The sequence below is a fragment of the Anomaloglossus baeobatrachus genome, chromosome 1, assembly GCF_048569485.1.
Source record: "Anomaloglossus baeobatrachus isolate aAnoBae1 chromosome 1, aAnoBae1.hap1, whole genome shotgun sequence".
Taxonomy (NCBI): domain Eukaryota; kingdom Metazoa; phylum Chordata; class Amphibia; order Anura; family Aromobatidae; genus Anomaloglossus; species Anomaloglossus baeobatrachus.
This window is the reverse complement of record NC_134353.1, coordinates 349,283,778-349,311,287: the sequence shown is the minus strand read 5'-3', so window position 1 is coordinate 349,311,287 and position 27,510 is coordinate 349,283,778. Positions and strand designations below refer to the sequence as shown.

The window sequence follows — 27,510 nt, the reverse complement described above, 5'->3', positions numbered from 1 at the left end:
TCACAGGTGGTTTTACATTGGATGATCAAGGCCATTAAAAAACCGCCAATGGGCTACATGCAAGCCGATCAGCGATCGTTCAACGGCCTGATTAAACTGGCTCACCCCAGAACGATTGTTAACGCGATCATTCTGTGTGAATAACATATTATTGTTCTTGTCAGCGTGTGAGAGTGATATCCCAGCTGCAGTGTGTCCTCCTGTCCCCCGGAGGGATGTCTGCGGAGTCTTGAATGAGAATTATGTAAGGAGCAACAGAGAGGTGGAGGGGAGGAGACAGGAGAACAAAGCGAGAGGGATCCTGAAGTATGGTGGCCAACATTTGCTGCGTTGGTCTGAGATTCCTCGACTGCTGGAGACAGCCAGCTGATTTCTGTGCAAATATAGGCCATGCAGCTAAGTGCCAGCGTTCATAGACTGTTGCCAGGGAGAGAGGAAACTCTGATCGGAGCGGTTTCCCTGGTTACCTGGGACTTCCCACCGGACAGCTGATTCTTCCCTAAAGGGAACCGATTGAGGCGATTTCCACTGGACTGCTGGCTCTCTTTGGAGGTGACCTGTCCCTGTGATTGCCACTGCTTTATAGATTTGCTGTGGAGCTGAAAGATGCCAGATTTCCCCTTTGTAACAGCACAGCAAAAAAAGAGAGTTCAGCACTACTGACTACACTGAGAGTAGTACTTGTAGCATAAAATCACTAACTGGAACGAATAGCTGGGACATGAAAAAAGTAGGGGGTGCCAGTAACAAAAGCCATAAAGGTACAGTCCACCCAATCCTAGAAGGAAGAGAGGCACTCACCCAAAATAAAATGCAATTTCCTTTATTTCATGTATAATTTTGGTAAGGAGATGGATGTTTGAATACCGCGCCAAAGACCACTAGTGCAGGAGATGAATTTAACGTGACTTTATTCCATGTTCAGGTCTACGCGTTTCAGGAGCATCCGCTCCCTTCCTCAGGACAATACAGGCACAAGCAACATCAAAATCAGCAATCAAAGAATGAGCCGAAAACTATATACCTTCCGGTGTGACGTCATTGATACGCCCACTTGAACCAGAAAAGAAAAAAATCGGCGGGAGTTGCATACATTCATTGAATGACACAGTAACATAATTTCAGTGCAAAAACCGCTTTGCCTTATCATAAACATATCTATTAAAAATATCATAAAACTTCCAGTTTAATAAAAGGAAAAGAAAAATTGTTGGAGTCCCGTGTGTTTGTGAAAATAGAAAAATTATATATGTATGAAGGAATAGTGATTATGTGAAAATGGACCAAGCGGTGAATCAGGATAGAACCTACAAGACATCCGATTAATATGTGTAAAGAATGTGACAGGGGATTAAACCATTAGACCATACAAGGCAGGCAGCGGTACATATAAGAACCCGTTACTGCATCAACAAAAAAAACACATTGTGAGTGCTATAAACACACTGTATAGAATACAGGGAGCTGAAAACTGCACTTCTCAGAACAAATGAGGTCGTGAAAGTTCAAACCGTGGGAAAAAACTTATACGCATGCGGGAAAAAAGGTAAGGAGCGAGATAGATGTGTGAGGTCGAGAAAGTTCAAAGCGTGAGAAAAACACCAATGCGCATGCGAAGAAAAAATAAAGAGATTTACCGTGCTGAATATGCACGGGAAATGCTGATACATATAGAAGACCAATGTGAAGTGAATGAAACAGTGAACATATATCAAAAACCAATATTTTAATATTGTTTTTATCATCATTTTTAGTCTTATGTTTTTGCTAGCATCCATGTTGGTTGTGTAATTTTAATGATTGTCAAAAGTGTTGTACATATATTAATATTTATATATTTTTGTATTTATTGTCCTTTCTAATTCTTGTAATTAGATGTAAATTTTGGTTTTTGATATATGTTCACTGTTTCATTCACTTCACATTGGTCTTCTATATGTATCAGCATTTCCCGTGCATATTCAGCACGGTAAATCTCTTTATTTTTTCTTCGCATGCGCATTGGTGTTTTTCTCACGCTTTGAACTTTCTCGACCTCACACATCTATCTCGCTCCTTACCTTTTTTCCCGCATGCGTATAAGTTTTTTCCCACGGTTTGAACTTTCACGACCTCATTTGTTCTGAGAAGTGCAGTTTTCAGCTCCCTGTATTCTATACAGTGTGTTTATAGCACTCACAATGTGTTTTTTTTGTTGATGCAGTAACGGGTTCTTATATGTACCGCTGCCTGCCTTGTATGGTCTAATGGTTTAATCCCCTGTCACATTCTTTACACATATTAATCGGATGTCTTGTAGGTTCTATCCTGATTCACCGCTTGGTCCATTTTCACATAATCACTATTCCTTCATACATATATAATTTTTCTATTTTCACAAACACACGGGACTCCAACAATTTTTCTTTTCCTTTTATTAAACTGGAAGTTTTATGATATTTTTAATAGATATGTTTATGATAAGGCAAAGCGGTTTTTGCACTGAAATTATGTTACTGTGTCATTCAATGAATGTATGCAACTCCCGCCGATTTTTTTCTTTTCTGGTTCAAGTGGGCGTATCAATGACGTCACACCGGAAGGTATATAGTTTTCGGCTCATTCTTTGATTGCTGATTTTGATGTTGCTTGTGCCTGTATTGTCCTGAGGAAGGGAGCGGATGCTCCTGAAACGCGTAGACCTGAACATGGAATAAAGTCACGTTAAATTCATCTCCTGCACTAGTGGTCTTTGGCGCGGTATTCAAACATCCATCTCCTTACCAAAATTATTTATCACAGGGATGACTGCTGCCGCTGACCCAGTTTATATGCCTGCATAGTGGTTGTGACTTTCACAACTACACTTGGTGAGTAACCTCTGTGAATCACACCCTAAATTGTTTGTGGGGTAAGACCCTATTGCGCTCTCTTTCCACAGTGTTTTTCACTTTATTTCATGTAGACATACGAGGGTAGGGAGAGGATGCGGGATGCAAAGACAACGGCTGCCGTTTCGCTCTTAGAATAGCGCTTTTACAGGTGGAGCAGAAGAATCACGTAATGGCAGCCATTGTCCTCGCTTCCCGCATCCTCTCCCGACCCTTGTATGTCTACATGAAATAAACGGCATTGCATTTTATTGAGTGCCTCTCTTCCTTCTAGGATTTGAGAGATTTCCCCTTTGTACCTGAGACTTCCCTGGATCCACCCATTGGTACTATAAGTCGTGAGCTTGGGCCCAGCGCATATTTTTCTATTTTTGTGGGAAAAGTGTGGACAAACATGGTAGTGGTTTTGGCACCAAAACGGTTAAGGTATGCTGCAGCCACTTACACAAAACGTAACTAAAACTACTGTTTTACTGATGCTAAGAAGTGTTTAACCCCAGATAATTTACTATTGTGCACATGTATGAGTTCTATTTTTTTTAACACAAATGGGAACCGTTCAATATTATGTTGCATTATTATTACCTTATTTAAAGCGTACCTCCACTTTCACAAGAAAATAATTATACGTGATGCAGGACTCTGGAGTACAATTACTAGGGTCTGCGCGCACTGGGAAACATATGTTTCTTAAGAAAATTCCACACCCTCTGGCAGAATTCTGCACCCGTGTCAAAAACCACACCAAAAATGCACCCAAATCCGCATGCGGTTTTGCTGCGGTTTGTTGTGTTTTTGGTGTGGATTTGGTGTGGTTTTTCCGTGGGTTGGTCCCTGCGTTTTTTTACCATTTTCTATGGCAAAAACGCAGGTACCTGCAGAAAAGAAGTGACATGCTACTTCTTTTTGCTGCAGAAAATCTGCAGAAATTCTGCAGCAAAACCTATAGGGGAAAAAAAAAGCAGTGTGGATTTCCTATAGATTTTGCTGGGGAAGGACTACAGCAATGTTAGGAACAATAAACACACCTTTTCTGCAGCAAATACCGTGGCAAATCCGCAGCAAAAAACGCAGTGTGCGCACAGAGCCTTAAGGGTGCTTCACACACAGCGAGCTCACTGCCGAGATCGCTGCTGAGTCACGCTTTTTGTGACGCAGCAGGACCTCATTAGCGATCTCGCTGTGTGTGACAATGAGCAGCGATCTGGCCCCTGCTGCGAGATCGCTGCTCGTTACACACAGCCCTGGTTCGTTTTCTTCAAAGGCGCTCTCCCGCTGTGACACACAGATCGCTGTGTGTGACAGCGAGAGAGCGACAAATGAAGCGAGCAGGGAGCAGAAGCCGGCGTCTGACAGCTGAGGTAAGCTTGTAACCAAGATAAACATCTGGTAACCAAGGTGGTTACCCGATATTTACCTTAGTTACCACCCTCCGCAGCTCTCACGCTGCCTGTGCTGCCGGCTCCGGCTCTCTGCACATGTAGCTGCTGTACACATCGGGTTAATTAACCCGATGTGTACTGTAGCTAGGAGAGCAAGGAGCCAGCGCTCAGTGTGCACGGCTCCCTGCTCCCTGCACACACAGCTAAGCGGTGTGTGCTGGTAACTAATGTAAACATCGGGTAACCATACCCGATGTTTACCTTAGTTACCAGTGTCCGCAGCTTCCAGCCGGCGGCTCCGTGCAAGCGCAGCGTCGCTTGCATGTCACTGTTGGCTGGGGGCTGTTCACTGGTCGCTGGTGAGATCTGCCTGTTTGACAGCTCACCAGCGACCATGTAGCGATGCAGCAGCGATCCTGACCAGGTCAGATCGCTGGTCGGATCGCTGCTGCATCGCTAAGTGTGAAGGTACCCTTACTCTGTTAGCTATTTCTATAATCTGCAGTATTGACTACAGGCTGCACTATCCTAGGCTGCATCTTGTTTGACATTCTTAGCTACTGCCTTCAGGGCAGAAGCAAGCACAATATAATCCTATGAGGTTCGCTCCTGTGCTGAAGAAAGTAGCAAAAAAAGGACACTGCTTAGTTTAGTGTAACTCAAAGTACAGGCCTTGGGATGTCCGTAGTGATGAGTGAACACTACCATGCTTGGGTACTCGTAACAAGCAGTTTGAAGTTCGGACGCGCTCATCTTGTGTACCAAGTATAATGGAAGTCAGTAAATGCTGTAGTTCCTCATTGACTTCGATTATACTCTGAAACTCGGGTTGCGCCCATCCAGCATCCAACTGCTTTTTACAAGTACTGAGCACCCAAGCATTGCAGTGCTTGCTCATCACTACTAATAAAGTGAGTTAGGGTATTTGCTTACCTTGGGTTTTTTTCAGGCAGGCAAATTCACTGAGTTTTTCAAAAGGAAGACTCTTCAGAAAAAGGTGTTTTTTTCTGAAGCATCTTTTTTAGTATTTTTTGGTAGTTTCATGGGCGCCTTTGGATGTTTTTGATCACCTATGACAATCTTTATATGGCATCTATTTTACTGCAGCTATTGAGACTTTTATTTTTAAACTTCCTTCAACAATTAAAAAAACACTAGCTGTTTTTCACGAAGAAACGCTGGCAAAGCGTTAAAAAAATACCATGGTTTCTTTTTAGTCTTCCCTTTTAGCACATATACTAAAGAATAGAACTTCTACACAGCAATTTTTCAGGTAGGTATCAGAGCACACCTGCCTTGAAAAGATACTGGCTCTGATTCATCAATGATTTTATGTGTAAAAGCTTTGAAAAGTCAAAAAATATTTATGCGCGTTTTCAAGGCAGTTTCTACTAGCTCTGCCAAAAATGGCTAAATTGAGGCAGGACAGGGACGCATCACCACAGCTCATCTAATTTATGATAAACAGTGGCAATCCTTACACCAAAAATCTTACGACAGTCACTGAAAGGAGCAAGATTTCTGTCATGGTGCACAGAGGCACATACCACTTGCCAGACGCTTAGATTCATTCGGTGCTGGGCGACTCCTAATGAATGAGATGTCTGACTCCAGCACACTTCCTCATCAAGACTGGCATAAAAATTGCCATTTTTGGTGAATCAGGACCTAACTGTACACATATCCTTAGTTACAATCTTCCATGCAGGACAGAGTGCTGTAAAATCTTATGATGCTCGCAGCCGCACTGAAGAAAGTAGCCTAGAGAAGGAGAATTATGCTGCTAACATCTATGTAGCCCGCACTAACTGCAGATAATCATAATAAAAAAAAACGCTAAGGGCATGATTTAGCAAAATGATTGTACCCCAGAGTCCTGCACTATAATTGTTTTCTTGTAGAACAGCGTAGCCTGATGTGCTAACTACTATCCACTTTAATGAGGTATTGTTCTCAGAAATATGAGGGTCTGAAATGAATAAAGGACAGCATATTCAGGTGAGATACCCTTAAAGGGGCTGTGTGTAGATCACAATGCTGGCCATGGCAGCTTCACCGCTCAGAACAAAGAGCACATATGCCAATCGTTCTATTTCTTCACAGCTGTGCCCTTCATTTCCTCCAAAGCTGTGCCCCTTACATTCCTTCACAGTTGTGCCTCTTCCATTCCCTCACTGCTGTGCTCTTTTCATTCCTTTTGACTTTTGAATTTATGTCCTTTCCTGTGAATTATTTTGAATGTAGTATAAGGACTGTAAGCGTGGGAACCCTTGACGACGGTTACAAGCTTATGTATTTTGGCCAAAATATGGACCAATACCTCAGTTTATTAACTATCATTTTATATCATTTTTTTTATTCCACAATTTTCTGCAGGATACAGCCAGGCCTGTTATGGTCAGGAGACCACTGCAAATGATCTTGCAAAAATCCCATAAGAGGTAGAAAATAGTTCACAAGAGTAGTTAGAAGCTTAGCTGGCTGCAATACGCTGACTACGCAACACAACGAGAAGTAGCGGTGGAGCGTTCCTAACCAACCTAGATGCCTCGTCACCGCCGGAGAACTAACAAGCCTCAAAAGATGGAATGAGTAATTCTGACTTGCCTCAGAACAGCCCAAAAAGGATAGTAAAGCCCCCAACATATAAAAACAGTCTAAATAAGAGTAAGTGGTTAACTCTTATTTAGATTGACTTCTGTAGGGGTGGATCGCCCCTTTTCTTCATCCGTGTACCCTAAATGGCTTGGATCACATGGCTATGGTAGGCTGAAATTTACTCCCTATCACTTGGAATATAAAAACGGTGATGTAAGGAAAAAGACAGCACACAGATGGTTAATATGGGGGAAAAGCAAAGTGAGGCCCTGTTAGCTAAATACAAAAAGGATAGAAATAGTTACTGGTTTTAGGCAGTGAAAATCCTGAAAAAATACCAACATCTGATAATCAAAAATGATCACACAATCTTCCTCCCACTATATCAGGAGCTCTTGTGCAAATACAAACTCCTAATCAGACTGGGAGTAAAAAACCTTCCTTCTTGCTGGGAATAAATCGTCCTCAAAAAATAGTGCAGAAAGAACACTTAATCCCATGCAAGAAACAAAAGAGAATTTTCTCAAATATTGAATTAGGAATAGACTTCATAGTTTAAGCAGAAACGCCCATAAGTGCAATTCGACCTAAACCAAGGCCAGACTAAGAGAATAAACCCTCACAAGGAAAAATCACTGAGATTACACAATTCAGAGAAAAATGAGTGAGAACGAACTAATCTCAGGAAGAAAATACAAAATACTTATCAGGCATAGCTGCAGACTCTGGATGACATAGGAACAAAACTGATACAAAGGAACAAAAAAAACTGCTGTAGAAATCATTCCTGGAGAATACAAAAAAAGGAGCAGAAAAATAAAAAAACAATCCTAAATGGAAAGGCAAAAAAGCCTAAAGGCAGGCGGAAAACTTCAGGACATCTTTTCTTGGAGCAGAAACAATTATCACCTGCAAAGGTTAGACAGAAACTGCCCTCCTATATTCCCCCAAGCTGGATTTAATTGGTTTTCCTTGAACCGCAATCATCTTCCACACCTGTCTGAGCGATAGATGCAGAATCAGACTAACTACCAGCACTAGCCACCAGAGAGAGCCTAGAAATACTCCCAGGAACAGCACCATCCCTGATAATATTCACAGCACAGGCCTCTTTTGGGGTGTCTGTACTGTGGGATGCACTTACATCAGGCGGGCTACCCAGCACTATATAACAGTATGGGTGTCATCAATAGGCTTTAAGCCAGACACTGCATCGCGCGTACCTATGTGACTGGCATGCTATGCAAACCTCATCTGTGTGCATGTTTATTACCAGCAACCACCCCCTCCCTGTTATGGTAGGTTGACAGTGATTGTCTCATCAGTATTCTGTACCTGTGTTGCCCCCAAATTTATCATAGGGGGCCGGCTGCATCCTGCAAGTGCATTTGCTGTTTGACCTTTGTTGGCTAATGGCTGTTTTGAGTGAGGTTTTTTTTTACTTCTTTTGAACGGTCCAACTTACTAGCGTTCACTTCTAATGTTAACTGACCTCCAAGGCTACCAATAACGCACACTGGTGACGATGGTAATGACGTTGGCTTTGTAGGCACAATACATCTCCTGTGCGACGAACCATGAACAACGTTATGGGCATTTAGTACTGGAGGTATCTCCAGCTGAACGACCATAGGGTTAACAATCTCTGCTACATGATACGGACCAAGGAACATTGAGCCCAGAGCCCCAGATGTACACTTCCACTTGATTTTTTTTTGGCCCCCCACACCTAGTCATTCACACACAGGTCAGAACCTTAGTGCTTATTACCATACATGCACTCATTGGGAACAGGTAACCTCTCAGACCCAGCAACAGAGGAATCACCACAACACTGCACAACCTTACACTCAGGAATAATGGCCACCCCCCACCAACCACCTCTCCAGGGAGGATACCGAGGCCTAGTATTGACCTTAGGAGTGGGATGGTTAACAAAGCTTGTGTCCGAATTAGCCTTAGGCTAAGTTCACACACTTCGGCTTTTTGCCGCTGCGTTTTTGTGCATTTTTTGGCGCAAAAAACGCACAAAAATGCACCCGCGGCAAAAAAACGCGGCATAAACGCATGCGTTTTGTACCGCGTTTTGGTGTGTTTTTTGCTGCGTTTTGCTGCGTTTTTGCTTACTGCGTTTTTATGCGTTTTTTATCAGTGAACATTGCCATTAAAGATTGTTGAACAAAAAAAAAAAGGTCTGATGTCATTTCCTTCTTCAATATGTTCTTCATTCTCCACTAGTGTATGCAGGAGAGCAGACAGCTGCAGAACTACAAGGCTCAGCATGCTCCATCCAGGACTGTATGCTGGAGGGAGAGTCAGGGGGAGCAGGCCTACAAGGCTCAGCATACTCCATCCACTAGTGGATGCAGGAGAATAGACAGCAGCTGCAGAACTACAAGGCTCAGCATCCTCCATCCAATAGTGTATGCAGGTGAGCAGATAGCAGCTGCCGAACTACAAGGCTCAGCATCCTCATTCCAGGACTGTATGCAGGATTTCTTTGCCCCCCCCCAAAAAATGACGTGGGCTTTGCCGTATTTTTGTATGCTAGCCGGGTACAGCAGGCAGGTACGAGCTGCCCCCAACCCCCAGCTGCCTATTTGTAACCAGCTGGGAACCAAAAATATAGGGAAGCCCTTTTTTTTAATTATTTCATGAATTTGATGAAATAATTAAAAAAAAATGACGATGCCTTCGCCCAATTTTTGTGTCCAGCCAGGTACAACTAGGCAGCTGGGGATTGAAATCTGCAAAGCAGGGTGCCCAAGCTTTCTGGGCACCCCCGCTACGAATTTCAGTTCGCAGCCACCCCAGAAAATGGCGCTTTCATAAAAGCGCCATCTTCTAGCGCTGTATCCTTATCTTCCAGCTGCCCTGATGCCGGGTGGCTCGCTGGGTAATAATGGGATTAGGGCTAGCTGTGTATTATCAGCTGGCCCTAAGCCCAAAATTCATGGTGTCACGCCAATATTAGACATGGCCACCATGAATTACTAGTAAAGATAAAAAAAAACACAACACACAGAAAAATAGTTTTCTTAGAAATAAAATACAACACAATTAGTGACTCCATCTTTATTGAAATAAAGAACCCCCCTCCGCAGTAATCCTGGGTCAAGGGTCCCTCGCCGTCCAATCCAGATCCAATATCATTTGATCGGTTTGCTGGAAGGCAAAGCGATCAGATGATGTGTCAGGTTCAAGAGCCTGAATCACATGACACAGCAGCTGATTGTATAAACGGCTTTTATACAATCAGCTGATGCATCAGTGCAAAAAAACCAAAAAATACACACTTCTGTGCAGCGTTGGACTGGCTACCGGAGGAATCTCCAGTAACGCCAGGCCTGGATTCAGGTACCTGCATTGCACTCCGGAGTTCTCACCTGAGCTCCGGCATGCAGCCGAGACTGTACAGCGAGCGAGCACCGAGTGATTGATTCCCCGACACTTGCGGTTCAGTTCATGACAGCTGCAGACAGGCCGGGGTGATCGCTGGTGCTCTCACCTGAACTCCGGAGACCACCCCGGCCTGTCTGCAGCTGTCATGAACTGACTGCAAGCGCCGGGGAATCAGTCACTCGGCGCTTGCTCGCTGTACAGTCTAGGCTGATGCATCAGTGAAAAAAAAAAAACAACAAAAAAACAACTACACACGTCCGTGCTGACTTCCATCTGACCGCTGCAGGAGCTGCCGGTAATCAGCTGATGAAGTCTCTTGACGGCATCAGTTGATGGCTGGCCGGTAAAAGGCGGCGTCATCGCGAGACTTACGATCAGCTGATGCGTCAGGTGACCGCATCAGATGATCACCGCCAGGTCCTGCAGCTATCGTACAAGCCTGGGAGCTGGCACACAGCCAAAGCGGGGGTGGCGGAACCGGGAAGAGGAGCTGGGAGCGGACATGGCATCGAGAGTCTGCAGACAGGTGAGTATGACATTTTTCTACTGTTCACTTTTGATTTTGCAGCTGCTTCCACCTCCTGCACGGGAGCGGACATGGCACCGGGCGGGAAATGGAAGCAGCGGTGGCGGTACCGGGAGGATTCACACTTCTGTGTTTACTGACAGAAGGAATCCTCTTCCTGTTCATGCCACTTTTCTACCCACGCCTTGCGTTTATAGCTGTGTTTTTAGTCATAAAAACGCACTAAAACGCAGCTATATTTGTAATTTGCGATTTTCATTGCGTTTTTGAACATCTCATTGAACTCAATGGGTGGAAAAATAATTGACATGCTGCGTTTTTGTGGGCACCACAAAAACGCAGCTAAAAAAATCCGCTGTGTGCAGACAGCAAAAATGAAAACTCATAGACTTTGCTGGGGAAGCAAAGTCATGCAGTTTTCTGAGCAAAAACGCCCCCGAAAAAACGCACTGTGTGAATTTACCCTTAGAGACTTTGGTAGGAAAAATAGGTGTTACGGAGGGAATATATGCACTCTGGTCACCTACCTCCACGTGACCAGACGAATGTGGTTTTTTAGAAGATTACAAACACCAAGAGGGAGGCTAGGCACCACCTGAATAATTAGATAAAGCCATGTGCCATGTACCAAACAATGGACCCAAAACAGCAAGAGAAGTACATGTGAGGCACCAGGCTTTGAAATAGAAGATAATGACTAGGGTGGACCTTGAACAGTGCAAAAATGTACAATATTTATTTAAACATGGTGGCAATAGACACATACATAGTTAAAATCATTTAAAATCAAACATGAACATAGTACACTATCAACTCCATGGATTAGGTAAAAAATAACACACAGGATATCATTTGGAAATAATGGCACATACAATATATTCCATGAGCCCTTGTAGGGAACTCAAAACAAACCTTTGTCAATATCCCCTGCGTGCTTTATAAAGTACTAGCAAGCTCTAAAGTTTTTTAGAAAATGTTACAACCTTACACTCAGGAATAACGACCACCCAACTCCGACCATTTCTCCAGGGGAGATACCGAAGTTTAGAATTATCCTGATTAGTAAGAAGGTTAACACCGCTTCTTTCTTTAGAGACTTTAGTAGGAAAGATAGGTGTTTTGGAGGAAATATACATGCTCGGCCTCCCTCCACACGACCAAGGGAATGTGTCTTTTTGATAGATGTTACTTGTTTGGATATGGATGGACAAACCCCAATGTAATGCTCCTTATGACCACAGTAGAAGCAAGCCCGCATCCATTGGTGAACCGCAAGCAGTGAAGTGGGAGGGGAGACTCCCCCCCAACTGTATGGGTTTGTTAACATGCACTAGTGGGACCTGTTCCTGCGGGAGAACTACAGGAGACCGGGTCACAGTTGGTCTGTCCCTGAGGCGTTTATCCACCCTAATAGCAAGGGCTATGGCGGCCTCCAGTGACTTTGGAGCAGCATACTGAACCAGAGAATCCCTCACCCTAAAATACAGACCCTGACAAAAGTGACTCTTGAGAGCAGGATCATTCCATTGGGTATATGTGGCCCATTTTCTGAATTCAGAGCAGCACTCAGCTGGCTGCGCCCCCCGTTGGAGCCTACGAATTTTGGACTCCACAAGGCAGACACAATCAAGATCACCATAGACCCAGAAGAAGATCACCAGAAACCCAGCAATTTGTTGTAGCTGCTGCACTATCTGAGAAAGAAGATCCAAAACCTCTTGTGAAAGGGTATGCAGGTGTTCAAGAGCTGCAGCCTAAGTCATACTGACACAGGATAAATTTATAGGGTTGGTGATTATGTCACACACTGGCGTGTGTCCGAATTCACAATGTGACAGTTATGCTCAGACCTACAGATGTCTGGCGCACAACAAAACACAAAACATACAAGGGAGACACCAGGTACACATTAACAACAGTGGGCCCTGGTGCTAGGGAGGGGGGAAATGAGATGGGACACCTCCTGCATTCACCTGCAGCTGTTCCCTGCACTCCATAACCAGGCCTATAGGGGTTCTTTCACCCTGTCGCCGAGCAGGATACCTAATGCCCTTGCACTCCCTGTACCCACTCTGACTAGTGATATTGACTCGCCCACCCCAGGGCTATGGGACACCCGGTGCCGGGCCGGACTAGTCCGGGGATCGTCAGTGGTGGCGGGGCCCGACTCCGTGGCCCTGGTGGGTGTCAATTAAATATGGCTGGTGACTTGGGGGTGAATAAAGTTTATGGTTGTCGTGACGCTACCTGTGGTTTGCGGCTATTAAGCCGCCGTTGCTGTATGGGGCCTCCGGGGCTGATGGAATGGCAGCTTGGATGGTCCTGCTCCCCACAGGTGGAGCGGTACCCCGGGGCAACAGATGGTGCTCGTGAGAGTCTATGGTGTGATGTTGTATGAATAATACGGTGCAGGGCCGACAGGCAGTGAAAGAAACAGGCACAAACAGTAGTCTCTTTACCTTCTCCTCTTTTACTTGGCAACAGTTTAGTCCAGGGAGACCGTCACAGGTGGTAAAGATGATCCGGCCGGCCTGGAAGTGCCTAGGGGTGATGTCTTTGGCCAGTTGAGTATGAGGCCTACTCCCTGTTCTTTCTTTTCTTCTACAGGACCCTGCACTCTGAATTTAGCAATGGCCCTCTTGCTGCTGGGACCGTTGGTTCGTCCCTTTTTCTGTGTAGTAGGCTGCGCAGGCCCTCTCGGGTGCTTCTCTGCTGAAGTCCACACCGGGCCCTTGGAATGCAGCTGTACCTTCAGATTGCTGATGGGCCAGGGGGCTTGCAGCTCTCCTGCCCTCCGGATTCGGCCACCAGGGAAGGATTTTATACCCTGGCAACCACAGACTCCGATGTCTGAGTCTCTTCTGTGCCTCTCTGCAAATCTTGCTTCACTAGGCCAAGCTATTCCAGCTCTAGGCCCCAGTTCCACAAGACAGCACACTCTGCGTCTGCACTCTCTGCTCTCTCTACAGAGACTGAACACTAACTCCTCCCTCAGGTCAGACTTGAGGAATGTTCCCTGGAACTCCAGGTTCAGAGCTCCCCCTGCTGGCCTGAGGGAGAAACTGCGTTGGATGTTGAACTTACTGGCCAATGATTTCCCCAATTACCTCCAGGCTCAGCATTAACCCTTTGGAGGGGCAATGCTGTTGTGGCGACCAGGTCCTGGGGTGCCACAAGATAGCCAGTGAGAAACACGTGTCCCACCACTGCACTAATACAACATGAAAGGAAGGAAGACGGGAAAAAAAGGATTCAAACATAAACTCCACAACTGTAGCCAGACTCCGTGTCTGCAGATAGATTCGCTCAGTTCAGAACCCCAGCAGCTCCTTTGACCAAGGCAGTCAGAACAGCACTGAATTCAATCACCAGCAAAGGCTGATGTGTTTTGTGACTATTTGTTGGTGATGGGCAAGGTCACAGTGCCGCTGCAGCTGAAATGGACTGCTAGAAAGCTGCTGGCAATAAAGTTGACATTAACCCTTAACACACCAAAAGAAGGGCAATGTCACGGGGTATGTAATGACAGGACAGGGGCCCCTAGGCTGGCCCTCAGACTTGATGGGTGGGGATCATGCCCGCCATCCCCATGACGCAATCACAGGGTGCCAATGGGTTGCCAGAGTAGCGCGGGTCAGCTGATGTCCTCTGACGCTACCATAATGTATTTCATGTGAGAGCCGATAGAGTGCCAACTCTTAGGGGTACTTTGCACACTACGACATCGCAAGCCGATGCTTCCGATGCCGAGCGCGATAGTCCCCGCCCCCGTTGCACATACAATATTGTGTTATAGCTTCACATGGACTTACCTGCCCTGCGACGTCGCTCTGGCCGGCGAACTGCCTCCTAAGGGGGCGGGTCGTGCGGCGTCACAGCGACGTCACACGGCAGGCGGCCAATAGAAGCGGAGGGGCGGAGATGAGCGGAACGTAAACATCCCGCTCACCTCCTTCCTTCCGCATAGCCAGCGTGAGCCGCAGGACGCAGGTAGGAGATGTTCCTCGCTCCTGCGGCTTCACACACAGCGATGTGTGCTGCCGCAGGAACGAGGAACAACATCGTAACATCGGTCCTTCCGAAATTATGGAAATGACCGACAATACACAGATGATACGATTTCAACACTTTTGCGCTCGTTAATCGTATCAAAAACGATTTACACACTCCGATATCGACAGCGACGCTGGATGTGCGTCACTTTTGATTTGACCCCACGTAGTGTGCAAAGTACCCCTTACAGGAATGCTGCATTTCTGCTGATCAGAGCAATGCTGAACCGTCGCTCTGGTCAGCACAAGCGATCGGACTGCACAGTCATAAGGTCCCCTAGGGGGACTAGTAAAATCAATAAAAAAAAGTAAAAAAAAAACTTTTAAAAAATATGAAAAAACAAAAAAACCCTAAAAGTTCAAATACCCTTTGCCCCATTCAAAATAAAACAATAAAAAACACATATTTGGTATTGCCATGTTCAGAAATGCCTGATCTATCAAAATATAAAATCAATTAATCTAATTGCTACACGGCGTGGCAATAAAAAATTTTACAAACGCTATTCCCTTACAGCTGTGCCCCTTCCATTCCCTCACTGCTGTGCCCCTCACTGCTCTGCCCCTTCCATTTCTTCACAGCTATGCCCCTTCCATTTCTTCACAGTTGTGCCCCTTCCATTCCCTTACAGCTGTGCCCCTTCCATTCCCTCACAGCTATGTCTCTTCCATTCCTTCAAATCTGTGCCAGTCCGATTCCTTCACATTGGTGCCTCTTCTATTCCCTCACAGCTGTGCCTCTTCCATTCCCCCACAGCTATGTCCCTTCCATTCCCTCACTGCTGTGCCTCTTTCATTCCTTCACAGTTCTACCCCTTCCATTTCTTCCCAGCTGTGTCTATTCCATTCCTTCAGTCCTATGCCCCTTCCATTTCTTCACTGCTGTGCCTCTTCTATTCTCTCACAGTTGTGCCCCTTCCTTTCCCTCACAGCTGTGCCTCTTTCATTCCCTTACAACTGTGCCCCTTCCATTCCTTCACAGCTGTGCCTCTTCCATTTCCTCATAGTTGTGCCCATACACTCCCTGACAGAAGTTCTGTCACTTATCCACATTATGTAAATAAAAGCTTATAACCTGACTTTAAATTCATCCATTGGTTTTATAAATTACTCTTTTGAAAGCTGAAACCCTCTCAAATTTGGTTTAGGTTATGAAAATAAGATTGCTGCAAAGCTGAAATATTGATCATTTAATGAACACAGACAGGTCAGATTTTGGCAAGACAAAAGTTTTGTCACCCACAGAAAGTAATGTGAAATTCAAACAAATAATTAACTTCTAATACAAAGATATGTTGCATAACATTGGTGAATGAAGTTGTGGTGCTATTAGAGCCATACTTAATATTTTGTATGACTTCCATAAGCTTGAAGGACTGCATCCATGCGGTTCAACAATGATTCATACAATTTATTGATGAAGTCATCAGGAATAGCAAAGAATGAAGTCTTACATGCCTCCCAAGTACATCTAGATTCTTTGGTTTTGTCTTCCAAGCTTCCTCTTTCATCCTACCCCAAATATTCTCAATGATGTTCATGGATGGTGACTGGGCTGGCCAGTCCTTGAACACTTTGATCTTCTTTGCCAGAAGGAACTTTGTTGTAGAGATGGATGTATGAGATGGAGCACCATCCTGCTGCAGAATTTGACCCCTTTTATGATTGAGAATGTAAGAGGTAGCTAATACTTCTTGATATTTTAGGTTATTGAAATGGCCTTTCACCTTGCAAATGTTTCGCACACCCCCATACTGAATGTGACCCCAGACCATGATCTTTCCACCACCAAACAACTGTTTTCTGGGTGTATTTTAGATCCATATGGGCTCCAGTTGGTCTCCTGCAGTATTTGCGGCGGCTGTGATGTAATTCAACTGAAGATTTATCAGAGAAATCCACCTTCTGCCACTTTTCCAGCTTCCTGCTGTTTAGCAGGCTGTGGGACTTGGCAAATGCCACACAGTTTTTTTAATTGCCTTTTGATTAGTGCTGGCTTCTGGGCACTGATTCGACCATTGAGGCTATTTCAAGACAGAATCCTACAAACTGTTCTAGTTGACACAGGGACTTGAGGTGGCCAGACCTTTTGGAGCTCTGCTGCAGTGGAATAGGGGCTGGCATTGGATTTTCTAACCAACAAACGTTCCTCCTGAGCAATTATCTTGCGGGGTCTGCCGGACCTGGGCTTGTCAAACACATCTCCAGTCTCTTCAAATATTTTTTTAATTCTTTGTACTTGACGCTGACACACATTGGTGCCAGCCACCTTTGCAGTGGATCTGGTCTTCAACCTCTTGATAATAAAGGCTTTGGTCGCAGAATGGATTTTTGGCATGTTGTCAGAGGTCAAGTTGCAGTTCAAGTGAAGGTGTGGGTGATGGGTTTCTTTTTATACACACCCATTAATTAAGCTATCATTTAGTGAGCACAGGTGAGGATGTAAACTAGGATTGGGTGCATTATATGACAAGGCCACAAAACTTTTGTCTTGCCAAAATCAGACCTTTCTGTGTTCATTAAGTGATCAATATTTCAGCTTTGCAGCAACTTTATTTTCATAGCATAAACCAAATTTGGGAGGGCTTCAGCTTTCAAAAGAGTAATTTATAAAACCAATGGATGAATTTAAAGTCAGGTTATAAGCTTTTATTTACATAACATGGATAAGCGACAGAACTTCTGTCAGGGAGTGTATCTTTCCCTGACAGCTGTGCCCCTTCATTCCCTCACTGCTGAGCCCCTTCATTCCCTCACTGCTGTGCCCCTTCCATTCCCTCACTGCTGTGTCCCTTTATTCCCTCACTGATGTGCCCCACCTATTCCCTCACTACTGTGCCCCCTTCATTCCCTCACTGGTGTGCCCCTTCATTCCCTCACTGCTGTGCCCCTTCATTCCCTCACTGCTGTGCCCCTTCCGTTCCCTCACTGCTGTGCCCCTTCATTCCTTCACAGCTCTACTCCTTCATTCCCTCACTCTGTGCCTCTTCATTCCCTCACTGCTGTGCTCCTTTATTCCCTCACTGCTGTGCTCCTTTATTCCCTCACTGCTGTGCCTCTTCATTCCCTCACTGCTGTACCCCTTCATTCCCTTACTGCTGTGCCCCTTCATTCTCTCACTCCTGTGCTCCTTCATTCCGTCACTCCTGTGCCCCTTCATTCCCTCACAGCTGTGCCCCTTCATTCCCTCACAGCTGTGCCCCTTTATTCCCTCACTGCTGTGCTCCTTTATTCCCTCACTGCTGTGCCCCTTCATTCCCTCACTGCTGTACCCCTTCATTTCCTTACTGCTGTGCCCCTTCATTCTCTCACTCCTGTGCCCCTTCATTCCCTCACTCCTGTGCCCCTTCATTCCATCACAGCTGTGCTCCTTCATTCCCTCACAGCTGTGCCCCTTCATTCCCTCACTGCTGTGCTCCTTTATTCCCTCACTCCTGTGCCCCATCATTCCCTCACAGCTGTGCCACTTCATTCCCTCACAGCTGTGCCCCTTTATTCCCTCACTCCTGTGCCCCTTCTTTCCCTCACAACTGTGTCCCTTTCATTCCGTCACAACTGTGTCCCTTTCATTCCCTCACAGCTGTGCCCCTTCATTCCCTCACTGCTGTGCCCCTTCATTCCCTCACTCCTGTGCCCCTTCATTCCCTCACTGCTGTGCTCCTTCATTCCCTCACAGCTGTGCCCCTTCATTCCCTCACTGCTGTGCTCCTTCATTCCCTCACAGCTGTGCCCCTTTATTCCCTCACTCCTGTGCCCCTTCTTTCCCTCACAACTGTGTTCCTTTCATTCCCTCACTGCTGTGCTCCTTCATTCCCTCACAGCTGTGCCCCTTTATTCCCTCACTCCTGTGCCCCTTTTTTCCCTCACAACTGTGTCCCTTTCATTCCCTCACTGTTGCACCCCTTCATTCCCTCACTCCTGTGCCCCTTCATTCCCTCACTCCTGTGCCCCTTCATTCCCTAACTCCTGTGCCCCTTCATTCCCTCACAGCTGTACCCCTTCATTCCCTCACTGCTGTGCCCCTTCATTCCTTCACTGCTGTGCCCCTACATACCCACACAGCTGTGCCCCTTCATTCCCTCACAGCTGTGCCCCTTCATTCCCTCACAGCTGTGCCCCTTCATTCACTCACTGCTGTGCCCCTTCATTCCCTCACTCCTGTGCCCCTTCATTCTCTCACTGCTGTGCTCCTTCATTCCCTCACAGCTGTGCCCCTTCATTCCCTCACTGCTGTGCTCCTTCATTCCGTCACAGCTGTGCCCCTTTATTCCCTCACTCCTGTGCCCCTTCTTTCCCTCACAACTGTGTCCCTTTCATTCCCTCACTGTTGCACCCCTTCATTCCCTCACTCCTGTGCCCCTTCATTCCCTCACTCCTGTGCCCCTTCATTCCCTAACTCCTGTGCCCCTTCATTCCCTCACAGCTGTACCCCTTCATTCCCTCACTGCTGTGCCCCTTCATTCCTTCACTGCTGTGCCCCTACATACCCACACAGCTGTGCCCCTTCATTCCCTCACAGCTGTGCCCCTTCATTCCCTCACAGCTGTGCCCCTTCATTCCCTCACAGCTGTGCCCCTTCATTCACTCACTGCTGTGCCCCTTCATTCCCCTCACTCCTGTGCCCCTTCATTCCCTCACAGCTGTGCCCCTTCATTCCCTCACAGCTGTGCCCCTTCATTCCCTCACTGCTGTGCTACTTTATTCCCTCACTGCTGTGCCCCTTCATTCCCTCACTGCTGTACCCCTTCATTCCCTTACTGCTGTGCCCCTTTATTCTCTCACTCCTGTGCCCCTTCATTCCCTCACTCCTTTGCCCCTTCATTCCATCACAGCTGTGCCCCTTCATTCCCTCACAGCTGTGCCCCTTCATTCCCTCACTGCTGTGCTCCTTTATTCCCTCACTCCTGTGCCCCTTCATTCCCTCACAGCTGTGCAACTTCATTCCCTCACAACTGTGTCTCTTTCATTCCCTCACAGCTGTGCCCCTTCATTCCCTCACTGCTGTGCTCCTTCATTCCCTCACAGCTGTGCCCCTTCATTCCCTCACTGCTGTGCTCCTTCATTCCCTCACTGCTGTGCCCCTTCATTCCCTCAATCCTGTGCCCCTTCATTCCCTCACTCCTGTGCCCCTTCATTCCCTCACTGCTGTGCTCCTTCATTCCCTCACAGCTGTGCCCCTTCATTCCCTCACTGCTGTGCTCCTTCATTCCCTCACAGCTGTGCCCCTTTATTCCCTCACTCCTGTGCCCCTTCTTTCCCTCACAACTGTGTCTCTTTCATTCCCTCACAGCTGTGCCCCTTCATTCCCTCACTGCTGTGCTCCTTCATTCCCTCACAGCTGTGCCCCTTTATTCCCTCACTCCTGTGCCCCTTCTTTCCCTCACAACTGCGTCCCTTTCATTCCCTCACTGTTGTACCCCTTCATTCCCTCACTCCTGTGCCCCTTCATTCCCTGACTCCTGTGCCCCTTCATTCCCTCACAGCTGTAGCCCCTTCAATCCCTCACTGCTGTACCCCTTCATTCCCTCACTGCTGTGCCCCTTCATTCCTTCACTGCTGTGCCCCTTCATTCCCTCACAGCTGTGACCCTTCATTCCCTCACAGCTGTGCCCCTTCATTCCCTCACAGCTGTGCCCCTTCATTCCCTCACTGCTGTGCCCCTTCATTCCCCTCACTGCTGTGCCCCTTCATTCCCTCACAGCTGTGCCCCTTCATTCCCTCACAGCTGTGCCCCTTCATTCCCTCACTGCTGTGCCCCTTCATTCCCTCACTCCTGTGCCCCTTCATTCCCTCACAGCTGTGCCCCTTCATTCCCTCACTGCTCTGCCCATTCATTCCCTCACTGCTGTGCCCCTTCATTCCCTCACTCCTGTGCCCCTTCATTCCCTCACTGCTGTGCCCCTTCATTCCCTCACTGCTGTGCCCCTTCATTCCCTCACTCCAGTGCTCCTTCATTCCCTCACTGCTGTGCCCCTTCATTCCCTCACTGCTGTACCCCTTCATTCCCTCACTCCTGTGCCCCTTCATTCCCTCACTCCAGTGCCCCTTCATTCCCTCACTGCTGTGCCCCTTCATTCCCTCACTGCTGTGCCCCTTCATTCCCTCACAGCTGTACCCCTTCATTCCCTTACAGCTGTGCCCCTTCATCCCCTCACTCTGTGCCTCTTCATTCCCTCACAGCTGTGCCACTTCATTCCCTCACAGCTGTGCTCCTTCATTCCCTCACTGCTGTGCCCCTTCATTCCCTCACAGCTGTGCCCCTTCATTCCCTCACAGCTGTACCCCTTCATTCCCTTACAGCTGTGCCCCTTCATCCCCTCACTCTGTGCCTCTTCATTCCCTCACTGCTGTGCTCCTTCATTCCCTCACTGCTATGCCCCTTCATTCCCTCACAGCTGTACACCTGACAGGCCCGCCTCTATTGCAGAGCTGAGGTGAGGTGACGGAGCGCCAGCAGTGACAGGAGCGGAGTACACACGCTGGCTCGCACACGCACAGTGCAGGTTGGTCAGAGCAGCAGTGCCGCCATTGGCTGTGTGCTAGGATCAGCCCTGAGCTCACACACAAAACTCCGGCCGCGCAGCTCTTCACAGCAGTCCTAACCGTGGAGAACGGGAGCGCTCGCCGCCGCCAGCATCGTGTGCACACCACCGACATCGTCGCTGCGACCACTCTTACGATTTCTGTGGATTGTAAAACAATAAAGTCATTTGCAGTAGTTGATATAATAAGCACCTGCCGTGTGACATGGCCGCGGAGCGTCCTCTCTGGCTCTTGCTGTGGCTGGGATGCCTGTGTCTGGCGGACATGAAGAGCACGGGCACCGGGGTACAGCAGAGGCACGAAGAAGCCGTGCTGCCAGTGGGGGACACGGTGTCCGAGCACATGCTCAGACTCTATGATCGGTACCGAGGAGATGGAGTTTGGGGCACAGACGCTGCCAGGCACCCGCTGCCCCTGCACAACGGGAATACAGTGAGGAGCTTTCGAGCGCTGCCCGGTGAGTAGCCTATGTGCCCACATGATGCCCGTGCATGCTGCGCCCTCCAGCTGACCTGCTGTCATGTAGAATCGCTTATCTCCAGCAATAGTATTGGAATCAGGTCTGTTATTAGAATGGGATCACATCAATGATGGTGGATTGTATGGTGATGGTTGTTGACTCTTATCGTCAGATGTGTGCGATCAGATGGTGTGTCCTATCTAGGAAGCCTCAGGACAGTGGTCCTTCCAGCCAGGATCAGTGCTCTTACAGGACAGTGGTCCTTCCAGCCAGGATCCATGGTCCTAATAGCCAGTAGTCCTTCAGCCAGGAGCCTTGCTCCTACAGGACAGTGGTCCTTCCAGCCAGGATCCATGGTCCTAATAGCCAGTAGTCCTTCAGCCAGGAGCCTTGCTCCTACAGGACAGTGGTCCTTCCAGCCAGGATCAATGCTCTTACAGGACAATGGTCCTTCCAGCCAGGATCAATGCTCTTACAGGACAGTGGTCTTTCCAGCCAGGATCAGTGCTCTTACGGGACAGTGGTCCTTCCAGCCAGGATCCATGGTCCTAATAGCCAGTAGTCCTTCAGCCAGGATCAATGCTCTTACAGGACAGTGGTCTTTCCAGTCAGGATCCTTGGTCCTTCAGGACAGTGGTCCTTCCAGCCAGGATCAATGCTCTTACAGGACAATGGTCCTTCCAGCCAGGATCAATGCTCTTACAGGACAGTGGTCTTTCCAGTAAGGATCCTTGGTCCTTCAGGACAGTGGTCCTTCCAGCCAGGATCAATGCTCTTACAGGACAATGGTCCTTCCAGCCAGGATCAATGCTCTTACAGGACAGTGGTCTTTCCTGCCAGGATACTTGCTCCTACGTGACATTGGTCCTTACATCCAGGATCCTTGGTCCTTCAGGACAGTGGTCCTTCCAACCAGGAATTTTGGTACTACAGGAGAGTTATCCTTCCAGCTAGGATCCTTGCTCCTACAGGATAGTGGTCCTTCGAGCCAGGATCCATGCTCTTACAGGACAGTGGTCCTTCCAGTCAGGATCCTTGGTCCTTCAGGACAGTGGTCCTTCCAGCCAGGATCCTTGGTACTACAGGACAGTTATCCTTCCAGCTAGGATCCTTGACCTACAGGATAGTAGGACCTTCCAGCTAGGATCCAAGCTTCTACAGGACAATGGTCATTTCAGGCAGGATCCTTGCTCCTACAGCACAATGGTCCTTCCAGGTAGGATCCTTGCTTCTGCAAGACAGTGGTCCTTACATCCAGGATCCTTGGTCCCTCAGGGCAGTTATCCTTCCAGCTAGGAGCTTTGCTCTACAGGTCAGTGAACCTTCCAGCCAGGATCCATGCTTCTACAGGAGAGTAGTCCAGCCAGCCAGGATTCTTGCTCCTACAGGACATTGGTCCTTCCAACTGGGATCCTTGCTTCTACAGGACAGTGGTCCATTCAGCCAGGATCCTCTTGCTTCCTTACTAGGCAGCTGTCACTGTTACAAGCAGGGATGCCAGACTGATCTCAGTCTGTTGGACATGGTCGCAATCAGGGTAATCATCATTTGAATATAGTAGAGTACAAAAGAGAAGAACCCCTAGAGGACAGATAGTTCTCCTTATATTAGAGGTGGGGGAACCCTTCCCTTCTCCCATGCATCAGAATAAATCTCTGGATTGATAACCATAGAGCTGAACACAAACTATGGAGACTTCATGATGTAGGGGGTCTCTTAGATGAGAACTTGTTCAGGGGTCTTCCATGGTTCCAAATATTGGGAATCACTGATACAGGGCAATGCCTCTGCGTTGGGATTTAGTGATGATATCACAGTGCGATATTGGACATCATTACAGCTTCCGGCAGGGGTCAGACGAATGTATGAATGAAAAATAGTCTGATTTTTATCGAAAATACTTGGACAATTTTTAGCCATATTGTCATCCGTGTGCCATCCTGGTGTCTGTATTGTACCTCCGTGTGATGTCTGTGTTTCTACATCTATTTTAGAATGTACATGATCAATGAAAGTTTTCTAGATTAATAATGGCAATGTATCTGTAAAAATCAGATGTGATACATATTGGATCCATTTTATTACTGTGCACCCATACACTTGTATAGTCCAGTGTAATCTTGAATAGAGAACAGAACATACTATGGTATTTTCCAGTGTGAGAAAGTGTCCCTGACTTCAGTTGGTCAGTGTGCTGTCCGACTCTCACTCGTCTGAACCAGCGCTTAGTTGCTGTGTGATGTACTGGCTTTTCTTAATGATTTTCCATCCATTAGAAATAGACCGTTTTCAACATAAACCTGTTTTTATACTCTCGTATATCCATCAGAGAAATGCCTGAATTGTTGTCCCCCTGATGAATTGATAGTCAAAACTGCTCCCAAAAAGCAGAGTGGTCTGACTATATACATCTGTACCGGTACATTTTGACTGTGAGTTTTGCTTTCTGTCCATGGCACGGAGTGGTTGGCACTGTTGTGTCACAGCACTAGGTTCTTGGGCACAAATCCAATTCATGGGCAGCGACTGCGCGGAGGGTGTATGTGCTGCCTGCATTTGTGGGGGTTTCATCCTGGCACTCTGGATTGCACCCACAATCCCCAATGTGCCCCAAAGTGCATGTGTCAGAAATTAGATTGTCAGCCCCATTGGAAAGCGCAACCGAAATGATGACAATCTGTACAGCGCTGTGGAGTATGTTGGTGACATATAAACACAGAGAAGTGAATACATATTGTTGATGCAGCTATAAAGCCTCCTGCTGATAATGAAGAAGAGATGATCTCTCCGCTGACCCTGCTCTAGAGAACAATTCCAGGCGTTCTAGAGAATTCACCCATCTAGAAAAGCAGGTGGAAATACATTAGGTCTTCATTACAAAGTAGTAAACATCATAAGATTTAGTAAGCTCGCAACAATATTTACTAATACTTAATAAGCTCATGACAGTATTTACTACTAATAACTTCACGATACTATTAATCATTACGAATCTCATTACAATATTTAATAATACTTAATAAGCTCATGACAATATTATACTATATATAATATAATATATATATATATATATATATATATATATATATATATATATATATACATATATATATATACATATAAATGAATATATATATATATATATATATACAGTATATATATATATATATATATATATATATGTATATCAAATATATACAATACTTAATAATACTTAGTAAGCTTGTGATACTATTTAATAATGGATGTTTTTGTTTTCTTTTAAACTATGATTTCACAGAAACGCGCTGAATCAGCGTGTATACACATAACATATATCTTTCATGCGAGAAGACAGCTTTTTGGTGCCATTGCTATCTATCAGAAAATCAGATCAATGTAAGGCAGTGTTCACGTGTCCTGTAGTCATCCGTTAGAACAGATCTGCTGAGAAACTGATTTTTGCCGGATGCGTTTTTTTTAACGTGGGAGTCTATGGAAAACGGATTCGTTAACAGATTGCTACTCAGCCATCCGCTGTACTTGCATTTGTAACAGATGCGTTTTCATATGGATCCATTACAAATGGACGATACATAGCAATATGTTAAGGGATCCATTGTCCATAGACTCCATATGTCAAAAACGGATACGGCTGACGTCTGTTATTTAAAGGGAACCTGTCACCGGATGTGTATGATACTTACTTATCGGTCGGTGCGGAGCAGACAGGTTGCATGGGTGTCTCAGTTCTCTGGGTCCACGCCTCCTCTTACGGCCATCTTTGTCCTCCTTCTGAAGCTAGTGTGGATGACGCGTTCCACGTCATTTACACTAGCCGACAGTGAGGTCCTGCGCAGGCGCACTTTGATCTGCCCTGCTCGGCAGATCAAACTTCACACCAACCGTTAGGTAAGTATTATACACATCCAGTGACAGGTTCCCTTTAACAACGGACAAAAAAATTCTGTTTGCACAACTTTTTTCAAACGGATGTCTAACGGATCCGTGATAACGGATGACTACAGGGCACGTGAACCCAGCATAATTCAATGAGGCAGTGCAGATGGACCATTTTTTCCTCAGACTGAGTAATTCGAAAAAAAGAATCGCAGCATGCACCATTTACCTCCGTAAATCGGTTCGTGAAAATCTATGGGTCTGTGAAAAAAATATGATAGAACTTTGATGACATCCAATTACAGTCCAATTTTCACGGACTGACAGAATAGAGAAGATGGAGAAACTTTTTTTTTTTTTTTATTCTCCACCTCCGAGACAAACAGATCCCACTCTGATCAGAGTCTGATTAGCATAATAGAACTGTTTTTCTGGGATGGTGAAAATACGGTAGTGTGAACCCAGCCTAGGGGTCGAGGAAAATACAAAGATTTTACGTCATGTCATACAGCAGTGACTTAAAGGGAACCTGTCACTAGATTTGGCGCCTATAAGCTGCGACCACCACCACTGGGCTCTTATATACAGCATTCTAACATGCTGTATATAAGAGCCCTGGCCACTGTATAGAGCGTAAAAATTCCTTTATAATACTCACCTAAATGGTCGGCTCAGTGCAGATGGGTCAGATGGGTGTCTCCGTTCTCCTGTTGCGGCGCCTTCTCTTTCGGCCATTTTTGTCCTCTTTCTTCTGACGCCTGGGTGTATAATGCGTCCTACGTCATGCACACAGGCCAGCATTCAGGTCCCGCTCATGCGCACTACAATATTTTAATTTGCCCTGCTCAGGGCAGATCAAAGTGCGCCTGCGCAGGACCTCAATGCCGACGCGTGTGCATGATGTAGGATGCATCATGCACCCTGGCTTCAGAAGAAGGAGGACAGAGATGGCCAAAAGAGGAGGCGCCGCAACCGGAGAACAGAGACACCCATCCGACCCATCTGCACCGAACCGACCGTTTAGGTGAGTATTATAAAGTCATTCTTACGTTCTACACAAAAACAAAAAAGTGAGCCGGAGTATGAGATGGTATACATGGAACTTGTGAGACCATGTTCACACTGGCCATGAGACAAAGAGAAACCAAGGAAAAAAAAAAATTGTGAAAACATACCCTGCTGTAACTGAATAAAAGCATAGTGCATATAAACATAGGGGACTTAGTAAACACTGTTTTTGATCAAAAAAAGCATAAAGCTATCCCACCAAACGTCAAGGTGTACCCAGTTGAGCAGCCTGAGCTCTTAGGGGCACTTTGCACGCTGCAACATCGCACGTACGATCTCGTTGGGGTCAAATTGAAAGTGATGCAGGCGATATCGTAGTGTGTAAATCCTTCATGATACGATTAACGAGCACAAAAGCGTCGTAATCGTATCATTGGTGTAGTGTCCGACATTTTCATAATTGCGCGGCAGCGACGGTGCGATATTGTTCCTCGTTCCCCTGCGGCAGCACACATCGCTGTGTGTGAAGCCGCAGGAGCGAGGAACATCTCCTACCTGCGTCCCGGCCGGCTATGCGGAAGGACGGAAGTGGGCGGGATGTTTACGTCCCGCTCATCTCCGACACCCTCCGCTTCTATTGGCTGCCTGCCGTTTGACGTCGCTATGACGTCGCCCGACCCGCCCCCTTATTAAGAGCGATGTCGCAGGGCAGGTGAGTGCATGTGAAGCTATCACCATGATATCGCAGCTGCGACGGGGGCGGGGACTATCGCGCACGGCATCGCAGCAT

The 27,510-nt window shown here is 46.6% G+C and overlaps 1 protein-coding gene across 1 annotated transcript in view; it reads left to right on the top strand.

Annotated features, from left to right (window-relative positions):
* Positions 1–21,332: 21,332 nt before the first annotated feature.
* Positions 21,333–27,510, top strand: part of BMP3 (bone morphogenetic protein 3) — a 125,970-nt gene continuing 119,792 nt past the window's right edge. The window contains exon 1 of the mRNA XM_075337782.1: positions 21,333–21,830. Within this exon, the coding sequence (XP_075193897.1) occupies positions 21,578–21,830 (253 nt within the window). The 5' untranslated portion in view covers positions 21,333–21,577. The remainder of the gene's footprint in view (positions 21,831–27,510) is intronic.